This window comes from Hippocampus comes, unplaced genomic scaffold, assembly GCF_001891065.2.
Source record: "Hippocampus comes isolate QL1 unplaced genomic scaffold, H_comes_QL1_v1.1 scaffold118, whole genome shotgun sequence".
NCBI lineage: Eukaryota > Metazoa > Chordata > Actinopteri > Syngnathiformes > Syngnathidae > Hippocampus > Hippocampus comes.
This window is the reverse complement of record NW_017805461.1, coordinates 433174-444660: the sequence shown is the minus strand read 5'-3', so window position 1 is coordinate 444660 and position 11487 is coordinate 433174. Positions and strand designations below refer to the sequence as shown.

Sequence of the window (11487 nt, the reverse complement as noted above, 5' to 3'; positions counted from 1 at the left end):
TACTCGGCCTTCTGATGCCAGTGCAAAAAAACTATATAACATCAAATGGCTCGTGTACTGTCGGCCTACCAGACCATTCCCTGGGATAAAAATCAAGGAAAAAAGGATTTGTAAATGACTTTGCTGAGTGGAAAACCTGCAAGATCAGCTTCTAATGTGTGAGCACAGCTTCTTTTGCGTGTTGAAGTGGAATTAGTTGGATTTAAATCCATGGCAAAGTATTTCTGACCTATTGTTTTTTTTTTGTTTTTGGGGTTTTTTTTTTGGTGGGGCGCGGGGGGGGGTTTTTTGGGGTGGGTGCCATGATGAGCCTTTTGCATATATTCCAACACATTTCAAGGTTGTAAAACAGAATACAAAGTATTGGAACTTTTTCTTTTTTTGCGGTTTTGTTAATGCTCAATAAACCAATCACAACATTAAAATTGGATACTCAGCAAAATATTTGGAGACAATAATCAGTCCTCTTGAGTGGCTGTGTGTTTATGGTTGTGTTTTGGCAGGGGCCTGAGTACAATAAAAAGTTTGCATCGGGTCCTAGCACCATGATGTTACGTCTCAGTCCCCGTTTGTGCACTTGAACCAGCCAAGAAAATACAGGGTGGGACCACTGTTTATGCTGCACTGTTTAAGTTGAATGCATACATGTACAATTCCTTGACGCAAAGTCCATTTTAAGATAAATTCAAAAAAAAAAAAGGACGCAGCAAAGCAGCACTTGAATAATACTATGAAGGTATTCATAGTGCTGAAGGGCCAGCTGTCACGACACGGTACATTCATGCACCATCCTTTATTTTTAGCAGGGATGCGTTTATTTAACAGCTGTGTGATGTAACATTCTAGTTTCTCTCTTTTGGGGATACACTATGTTTACGTTACCTTAATGTACAGACTTTTTGCACTTGCGCTGACATGAACATAAATAAGCTGTCTTCCGCTTGCTGTCAAAGATGATCGTAAGTGTTCTGACCGCATTATGAATATTGAATGAATGTTTGGGAGCTGTAGATGCAGATGGTTTTATAGATTAAAACAAAAGTTACATAACAGCTGTTGTGGAAAAGTACCAAAGGGGTATTTGTATTCAAATAATTGGGAGCAGCAGATTTGTGCCTCAAACGGCCTCTGCGCCCTCATCTGGCCTGACGTTGTATTTTGCTGCCCTCTCCTGGCAAGAACCTTGAGAACTAACCATTATGTTTCTATTTTTTTCCCCATCCAACTATGTAAGTATTACCGTCGGACTTCTTGATATTATTACTAATTATATATCAGAGGGGGTTATGTTCCAATCTTGATGAAAAAATTACTGTAATTTTTGATGGGTTTTAAAACTTAAGGGATGTTTATCATGTATTTTGCCCTGACATGGTAAGCAGACCTGTTTAATTGTTCAGCGTTCATATCTGATGCATAGGTCGGAGTTGTTATATTATGCATACAAACTTCAGTTTATGACCACGACACTTTAACTGTAGCGACAATAAAACACCGCTCAGGGTAACTATCAGCGACAATAACTATACAGAGGAGCAGTTACAGGGGGGCTGTAATTTCACTTTCACTCCGTGCAGACCTTTTGCCCCCTTCAACTCGAATCAAACTTTAATTGCTTCCTCTGCCTCTGGAAAAAAAAAGAAAAAAAATCACACTTCTCACCTCAGTCATATGATGCTAAAGATCAACAGCTCCCATACAAAAGCTGTTTTACACAGCAAATAATTGACAACCCCAACATTAGAATCATAAGACACGATAACTTATTTTTCTTTACTGCTAAAAATATAATTTGGATTAAATTCTTTCTTATCATATACCAGTAAAATCTAACTTTTTTTTATTGATTACATGTAGTGGATATAAAAAGTCTCAACACCGCTGTTCCATTCGCACGTTTGTATACAGTCAAACGTAGGCCACAAAATAAATCATTTCATTAAATTGTCACATTCAAACTCATGTTAAAGCACAAATAAATTCTAGCAGTTCGAGATTTTCAACGGTTAATTCCCTCCACCTTGGCATTTTCTCATCACAAAACCCTTGCGTTTGAAGAGTGGTGTGTAGACTTTTTATATTCACTGTATTATCATTACAATTCTTTACACACTGATTGGGAGCGCACACATGGCTTCTACTGCCTTATAGAGAAGCATTTGGCATCCTCTTAAAGGCAAGTTTAGCAATCAAGGTCCTGTTCCTTTTCTCAATGGTAATTGTTGTTCACAGTCATATACAATTGCACTGCACCATACCAAAAGTTGTTTGGAATGTTTTTATCTAGAACACAATTGTCAGTATGATGCAGACCAAAGTAAAAATAAAAAATGAAGCAAAAACAAACCAAAAAAAAAAAAACAAATGTGTAAAACATTCATTTGTTGATAGTGCCCCTGTTTAGATCTCAGCATACCGTCAGGTCAATGCACTCACGTCGCTCACAAGAGTAGGCCAGGTGAGTCTCAGGTAAGGTGTGACGTCATCATGGTACTTTTGAACTCTCCGGTTGTAAATCTATAAAGGTGTGTACTTGCTGCTCAGGTAGCCGGCCATTGTGTGTCTCTGTGTGTGTGCGCACGAGTTAGTGGCGTCTGAGTGTTGGGGAAAACAAGAGACGTTGAAGTTGCTGCGAATAAACACCGAAAATGGTCCAGGAGGTTTGAGTGGTTTACCTGAGAGAGGCTGCTGGTCGCCAGCATGTACCCTAACTCCCAGCCGGCCAGATTCCCGGCGCAGACGCTGCCTATCAACAGTCAGTACATGGTGCCGCCGTATGACTTCACCTCTTACCATCACATGCCGGGAGTCGCCGACCCATCCGCGAGTGCATGGAATCCCGTTTACCGCGAGGAGTACCCCTTCAACTTCCCGGGTTCCAGCCCTGGCGCCGGGCAGGTGAACTTCAACTCAGCAGAACTGAGCGGCATGTCCGCCGGCCCTGGAGGAGGAGCCCTCAACCAATACAACCTTTTCTCTAGTCAGGACCCCTTTTGCCGCAGGAGACCCCATGAGCCCGCCAAGGTCCCGGCCCCTCCAGGTTTGACTGCTTTATCATGACATGAAGTTCATGTTTTCTTTGAGGTTTTAATTACATATAGATATTGACATTGAGTGGAATTTTTGGACAGGAAAAACATTTTCTGACATACATATCAGCAGCACTAATCTCTCGCTTACCATGTACTATGCTCTTTACTGATGATTATTTGTTATTGTTTGGTGATTAGAAAAAAACTAAACAACTATTAAAAAATAATACATGACAGGGATTGATGTCCTCGCCACCCTTCTGGGAACTGGTTCAGTCAGTGTTATCCAAAAATCTTTTTTTGATTAAACACAAAATGACAATCAATCTGCTTTCATGAAGGCCAAAGAAAATGAGAGAATAACGACTGTTGCAAGGCTGAAATTGGAATTTGGAATTTAAAAAAAAAAGGCTCAAAATGATTACTCAATTATAAAAATAGTTGTTGATTAATTGAAGAATTTGGACATCTGTAATATACAGAGAAAAAAATCAATAGAAAATAAAAGTATTTTTGCACCGTCGTAAATATAGTTTATACCAGTGTTTGCCAACATTTATTGAACCAATTAAGGCACATATTTTGTATATTTCTCACCGCAAAATACCAACATGCCAGCATATTTTGTTTCACTAAAGTAGGTTGAGAGGAAATGTACTCTTGTTACATCACTATCAACACAGGTATAATGTTGATTATATTATTTTTTTTACATTTTGAAAATGATTCATAACCAGTGGCGGTTCCTGATTGGTGCAATATGTCTGTCAGCACCAAGAAACATTTCTGAAGAGATGCCCAAATAATAATTTTTAAAAAGTGCTCTCTACAATGGCTTTCTATTGGTATCATGACATGTAAAGCACTGAAATTTGGTGCCATTCAAGATAGATCACCGCCGTTCATATCCCTGGCAATTTTGAAGAAACATAATCTACTGTTCAAAAAAAGATAAAAGGAACACTCGAACAGCACAATCTAACTCCAAGTGTTCCCTGCTCAAGTCTAGCTAAAATTACAGCATTTTAATTATAATAGAAAAAGTATAGGACATTGGACATGCGCGTATTGAAAAACTATTCAGTTTTGGTCATACAAAAATTATGGAAAAACAGCTCAACGTATTTTGTCTTTTTACATTTTTTACTGTATATAAACGTGTCATTGTAAGACAAACCACAAAAACATTAAAACAACATGCACATGTTTTGAGTCTGTGCATACTAGTAAGCTACAGAAAAAAATCTACCTATACACATTATATATATATATATATATATATATATATATATATATATATATATAGTTGCATCCTAAAAAGTAAATGTAATCTGAATCTTGGTTCTGAATCCAGTGTATATTATTTTACAAGTCTGTCACATAGACAACCAACGCTATAGGTTGCTTTCTACACACAGCAAATGCAATGCACGCAGTCTGTGAAAAGTGTTATCATAATACACTTATTTACTCAAGGCTTGAGGCTGGGACGTTATTTTTAAGTTGCTCCCGATGACAAGTTAACCACTAATGCTTGTCTTCATGCACATCACCAATTTCGACATACACACGACATAGTTAAGTCAGAGTGACTGCGCGCGCGCGCGCACGCACACACACACACACACACACACACACACACACACACACACACACACACACACACACACATACATCCATCAGGCTTTTGGCCTCTCCCTTCCGCAAACTTGCGTGGGTTGTCAATGCAAAGCTAACAAAGCAGGCACCGCAGGCTGCTAAAGTGTCGTTCCCCACCCTCTCTCTGTGAGCACAAGGGTGACAAGCAGACGAGATTTAGAGGGGCCACAGTGTGCAGACCCTCGGGGCCTCACTCAAGTCTGCGTGTCCCACGTTCCCGTTTGCTCAACTTTGATCGATGTCATCACGCAGTCAAGATTTCCCGATCAATAACTGACTCACCCTTTTCTGTGAATGTGTGTGTCAATGAATAGCTGCCTGTGTAAACAACTATGTAACGGGCTCACAGCGATAAGGAAAAGCCCTGCCGCAATGCACTGGAAAGTCTTTCCATTAAGTTTGATAAATAGAACTGATGGGGCTTTAAGTGGCGCCTGAACTTGAACCCGGCACCAGACAAAAATCTCAACGTCAAAGTAGTCGTCCACTTGGCTACACCACGTGTGACTCACCGCAGTCACGAGGAGTCTTGTCAGTGTGTCGATTTGTCTTTTTTCTATAATAAATTTAGAGACGAGCAGGCACAGCTCCCGACGTTTTTTTCTCTCCTGCGGTGAAAGGGAAGGCGAGACTGATATATCGTGGGGCTGAGAATAAATGTATTTTAGAAGATCAAATAAAATACTCATGTCTGATATAATGGACAAAGATGAAAACAAAGGACATGGTCGCTGTAATTATAGTTATTTTTACTTCGTTTTATTAACGTAAGACGTAGCATCAATTAATTTGAGTTTTTTTGGAAGCGTTTTTATTTTTGTTTTATTTTGTTCATGAAAATGTTTTTCGACTTTACTTTTAGTTGTTTCCTTAGCTTTCGTTAACTCTAATAATGCCAATAACCATTGATGCCAGTTTGAAAAGCTTTGTAATTGCCTGTCGATGGCAATAAATGGCGGCAAAGTCCTTTTTGTCAGCCCCTCCAAAGGGGTGGAGTGCCCTCTCTGGGTCGCGGATGAGATCCTGCCCCAAGTGGGGGAGTTCAAGTATCTTTGGGTCTTGTTCACAAGTGAGGACAGGATGGAGTGGGAGATCGACAGCTCGGTCAGGGCTGTATCGATCTGTCATGGTGAAGAAGGGGCGGAGCCCAAAGATCTCCCAGATGAGTAGGGTCAGTCGGGTGGCTCTGCTGGGGGTCGGTGAATTTTGGGGCAGTCATAGATTACGTGCTCCGCAATCTCCTCCCCAAAACCGCACTTCCTGCTGGTTGTGTCAACCGCGTGATTGATTTTGGCGAGACAGTATCGATTGATTATTTTTTATATTCAATAGAAAATAGCGATTTGTAAGCAAAAATAATATATAGAGACACGATAGTCCTGTTTTAGATTAATTTCTTACGCTGATGCTGTTGCCGTAAGTGGGAAAAATCATTGGCCTGGCAAACATGATGTGACGGGGAAAACTAAGCCATTTTGCACGATGGAGAATAAGTGGACTTGTTTTGTATGTTTTAGGAGGAAAGACTCGCACAAAGGAAAAATACAGGGTGGTTTACACGGACCACCAGCGGCAGGAGCTGGAGAACGAGTTTCAGTTCAACCGCTACATCACAATGAGGCGCAAGTCGGAGCTGTCCGTGGCACTGAACCTCTCCGAAAGACAGGTGTGAGCCCAGGGCTGCGTGGGAGTTTGTCCGATGCTAAAATTGTACGGGCTGTTGCTTGCAGCTGAAGATGGCTACGTCTGATATTTGGATTTGGAGCATCACTTCTTATCCATCTTCCTTTTCAAAATTTGATCAATCAAACACAATGAATTGGAGTGCTGTGTTATTTTTAGGTTTCATAGATCATGAAAAGAATCGTTCAAGGTTTTCCTGCAGTTTACGGATGTGATGAACTTCATATCACACTCAGAAGAATATGCTGTGTGCAAACAGGTTGCTATTTTGTTCCAAAATAGATGCTAAGAGCCCAAAATATCACCACATTACTTAGCTATCTTGTCTCTGAAATATTAAAATTTCAAGAACTTAATTTAGAAATGTCTAAACCTTGACGGTACAACATTATAATTCAAGTGTCCTCAAGTATTCCAGTCAGCTGTGATAACCCTATTTTAGCTTAAAAATGATTGCCGTAGTGTGTGAACAAGCAAAAAAAAAAAAAAAAAAAATTGGTTACCAAGGTTGAAATCATTGAAGTCTTGAGTTTTTTTTGGGTCGAATAGTTAGCACGTCCGCATCACAGCACATCAGGGCAGGGTATGATTCTGGCTCTGGTCCTCCTGTGTGGAGTTTGCATGTTCTCCCCGCGCCTGTGTGCGTTTTTTCCGGGCACTCCGGTTTCCTCCCACATTCCAAAAACAAAAACCATGCATGACAGGCTGATTGAACACTCTAGATCAGGGGTATCCAAAGTCGGTCCTCGCGGGCCACTGTCCTGCCCGTTTTACATCTGTCCCTGCTGCAACACACCTGATCCAAATGATGAGAATCATTCTCATGCTTCTTCAGAGCTCGCTGATGAGCTGATCATTTCAATCAGGTGTGTTTCAGCAGGCCAGGGAGCGATACAAAACAGGAAGGACAGCGGCCCGCGAGGACCGGAGCTGGACATGCCTGCTCTAGATTGTCTGTAGGTGTGATTGTGAGTGTGAATTTTTGTTCGTCTGTGTGTGCCCTGCGATTGGCTGGCAACCAGCTCAGGGTGTACCCCCGCCTGTTGCCCGAAGACGGCTGGGGTAGGCTCCAGCACACCCGTGACCCTCATCAAGATAAGCGGATCAGATGCTGGATGGATGAAGAGATAGATGCATGAATAAACATATTTTTTCAACTTTTTTTTTTTAAAAATTGCGTTCTCTTACTTTGACATGTTGATTGGACTTCAATTAATTGTTCATCCTTATTATGTGGTTAATATTTTAAAAATATGTGTTCTATAAGCATCTTCCTAGGATATATTGTAAAGAAAGATCAGAAAACCTTTGTTTCACAATGGAGAAATTCACAATCTACAGCAGCAAAATTTGGAGAAAACATTAAAATGCGAGAATAAAAATGGATTGACTCTGGAAAACGGCACGGAAACAAACCCTCTTTATTTATTGCATTGAACTCAGCAAATCTCAACAAAGAGCATGGATGGGGTAGGCGACATATCTCTGTTTTGTCTGTGCGCAACAACTCTTGAAGTAGAATCTTTGCCACCTTCACCAGGTGAAGATCTGGTTTCAGAACAGACGCGCCAAAGAAAGGAAGATCCACAGGAAGAAGCTGCAAGATTCCCAGCAGCCCTCCACGTCCACCTCCACCCCGCCTGTGCCCACTGGGTCCAGTGACGGCCACAACGCACCAAGCCCAGGCAGCAATATTCTACCAAGTGCCATATCAGAAGAGTACAAGATGGAGTTCATATGACTGGGAAGTTGTTTTTGTTTTGTTTTTTTAACAGAATGAGAGAAGAGATTCGTAAAGTGTTGAAATGATGAACTGTGAGCCATTCACAATAAGGGCATTAGTCTGAAATGAACTATTTTTTGACAACTTTAATCTGTGAATGCGGATGACTCCGCAGATACTGTTCAGACCCAGAATGAAGAGATATAAATGGTCACAATGAAGGAAAATGTTAAAATTATGTTTGCCCATGCTGGAATTTCTTTGCCAGATATTGTGTAAGTGTCTGCAGCAGACATTCTTCTGTTTACTATGCTTTAAATACCGTATATAACAATGTGAATTGCACTTGAGCACATCAGGGATTAACACAGTGTAAAAAAAAAATGACTTCAATCATTTTGAGGCAAGCAAAATATTTTTATATTGAAAACAAGAAGAAAGAACAGAGAACGTTCTGTTTGTCACAATGAAGAAAAGATCAGCTTTCGCATTCATATTGACACAGAAAACATCGGCTCAGTCAAATGAGCAACGCAGCTGCGCCGAATTGCACGCACCAAATACTCTATATTACAAAAGTGTACAAACCGTGTTGATTTAAAACGGGGGTGGGAAAAAACATTTGTGAAAGGAATAGGGCCCAGCACAGTCATGACCCTGGTTGAAGTGTGAAAGGTTTTGTGCTAACAGAAGTATTAGACGGCAGCCACATCCTGACGTGCAGTTGCAAATTGCCCAACAGCATGTGACTCATGAGCGAATGGCCTTTACACCTCCATTCACACACGCGCACACACTATAGCACATTTTCAGCAACTGTGCGATTTACTGTGAAATTTAAAAAAAACAAGTCCCAGTCTCCGGCTGGTTGTGGGTTGTGGGGCGGGGGGGGCTGCAAAGGGGGGTCAACTATTTTAAGTACTTTATAAGAAAGACAGCTGCAGGCTTCTTCAGATGTCCTCTTTACAACTTTCGTTTCAAAAGAGGAAGGAAAAGTTTCAAAAGTTGAACATTTAAATGCTCACATTGGCCAAAAGACCAACGTCTTGCTGTTGGATCATCTTGTAAAGAAAAAAAGAATAGGTTGACATGTTGATGTGTTTCAATTTTCTTATTAAAATATGTTTGGCTGAGCAGTACACAAGATTGTTGCAATTATTTCATTTTGAGTTCTTTAGAGGTGGTCATGCATTTTCTATAACGATTGTGATTCGCAAAGTGTGGTGCGTATGCCACGAATGGTCCTCGGGCTCCCTCAAGTGGTATGCAAAAGAATCCCTGAGTAGAATGTCCAAACTGGGCATGTTATTTCAATCCAGATTAGTACAATTGCTCAGTACAGTTCCGCTGTATTAAACTTTTCAATTCACTACATTTGCATTTAATCGGTTTGTTTTAACTTTCATGAGCAATGCATTTGAATAAAATAATTTTTTCAGTAAACTTGTCATTTTCCTATATTTACAATGTGTTTACTGTAATGTATTTACTGTACGCATTATACAAACACAAAACTGTTCTTCCATGTCACAACACACGCACACACACACACACACACACACACACACACACACACACACACACACACAAAACCCCCCATAAAACAACAACAAAAAACAATAATTTCTCTGAGAGATACAGAGAGGAAAAAAAATCCTCAGTCTACATTGTGCCGTCCCTCTGGATCATTCATGGTTGATTACAAGGTCTGCTATTGCAGCTCTGATGTCATCAGTAATTCTCTTTCTAACTTGTCTTGCTCTGCCACCATCTTGCCGTCCTCCTCCCCTCCCTCTTCCTTCTTCACACCCACGTCTCCTTTCTCTGCTTCCTCCAATTTTCGCCGTTCTCAATGTTTCTGCTCCATCACACTCCACACCAACAGTTTACCTGTGGCTTGTTTATAGTGCTCATGCCGATTGCAAAGTCAACTAATTATCCAAAACAGCTTTCTCCTGTGACAGTGTGGCCGGACAGTTGGAAGAATCATGTAAATAATAGCCATAAATGTGTATAATTTTTCACGGAGTGTGTTGATCATTCGGAAATTGAGTGTAAAGCAGTAACTTGTTCCAAATTATAAACTCAGTTCGAAGACAGTGTTGGTGGTTGTAGTTTTGCAAACTCTGTGAGTGGTTTTGCGATACATATTAATAGTTTTAGAAGTTGTTCGACAAGAATCACTGTTAGAGTTTAAATATTGAGAAAAAAAAACTTTCAACCAAGTGTTGATGTTCAAACTATCCATAATCTGACTGTGGTTGTAAAAAAATATTTCTCATACTTTTTTGAAATAATACCACTGCCTCTTTTTTTTCTTTTTTTTTAGCATGGATACTACTATGCTACTGAATTTTAATGTTGGCCTTTATGTTGGTAGTTAGAGAGGTAAGTGATACTTGATGTAAAATGTTTGAGAACTACTGGCTTCTCTTACTCAGGGTTGGAGGTAACTGGATAATATGACAGTTCACTTTGGGTGAAAGGCAGAGACAGCTAGTCAATGACAGGGCACTTAGGTAAGCCATTCACTTAATCACTGAGTGGGATTGAAGCAAAGTTGCCCACAGGGGAGTCAGGCAAGTGAACCACAACACCATCTGTGACTTCTTGAAAACAAATTACATTAAATTGGAAATCTGTAGAAATACTCAGTGTCATTCAGGAAGAGTATTTTGTTTTAATGAGGCTGCCAGAACAATCAGGCTTAAAATCTTTGTCTTTTAATTGACATTTTTTAAAAACATTTTTTAATTCCAAAAAAAAAAAGAAAGTGGTTTGCGTTGTATAACATACAACATTAAATCCATGGTCTAAAGATTTAGGCTACATCGAAGAACAATGACTTGATCCATGACTTTGGTTTTATATCTTTGGCATGGTCGAGTCTGATCACATGAATATGTCACAATAGCAATTCACTTCATTGAAATGTCATTCAAGCAAACTTTTTTAAAACAGATTAAGCATTGCACATTTTCCAAAATTAAAGTTGTTTATGTAAATAAAACTGGTTTACAGAATACTGCACAATTTGGTGCACTGAACACAACACTTAACATGAAGTTAAAACGGCGCGGAACTGCTGGGGCTGTTTTATGACACTTGTGTCGTGTTATCAATTATTTGCTCGGTAGATTATGTCAGTCAAAAGTTCAGCAGAGTTTTAAGGAGAGCATTCAGTTAAAAATAATCTCAGGTGGGTGTTTGAGGACACTGCAACAATCACAGACCATAAAAATGTTTGATGGGGCTGTGAATCAGCTAAACGGTTGACCAGAATTGCCAAACTTTGACCCCAAATGACCAAACCAAATTAATTATAGTCAAAGAAGAATGAATGTGTGTGTGTGTGTGTCTATATTTAAAAAAAAACTATATATATATATA

At 39.9% G+C, this 11487-nt stretch overlaps 1 protein-coding gene across 1 annotated transcript; it reads left to right on the top strand.

Moving 5' to 3' along the window:
* The first annotated feature begins 2389 nt into the window (after window positions 1-2389).
* On the top strand, window positions 2390-8732 carry cdx1a (caudal type homeobox 1a). The gene is made up of 3 exons (XM_019874794.1): window positions 2390-3040; window positions 6209-6357; window positions 7915-8732. The coding sequence occupies exons 1-3, from the start codon at window positions 2701-2703 to the stop codon at window positions 8113-8115; spliced, it is 690 nt and encodes a 229-aa protein (XP_019730353.1). The 5' UTR covers window positions 2390-2700; the 3' UTR covers window positions 8116-8732.
* Window positions 8733-11487: the final 2755 nt, after the last annotated feature.

What these genes read in the sequence shown, in the direction of transcription:
- cdx1a (XM_019874794.1), top strand. Translation starts at nt 2,701, where the DNA reads ATGTACCCTAACTCCCAGCCGGCCAGATTCCCGGCGCAGACGCTGCCT. An exon ending in CAAGGTCCCGGCCCCTCCAG is followed by an intron (nt 3,041 to 6,208) that starts GTTTGACTGCTT and finishes TGTATGTTTTAG; the next exon opens with GAGGAAAGACTCGCACAAAG. An exon ending in TGAACCTCTCCGAAAGACAG is followed by an intron (nt 6,358 to 7,914) that starts GTGTGAGCCCAG and finishes CACCTTCACCAG; the next exon opens with GTGAAGATCTGGTTTCAGAA.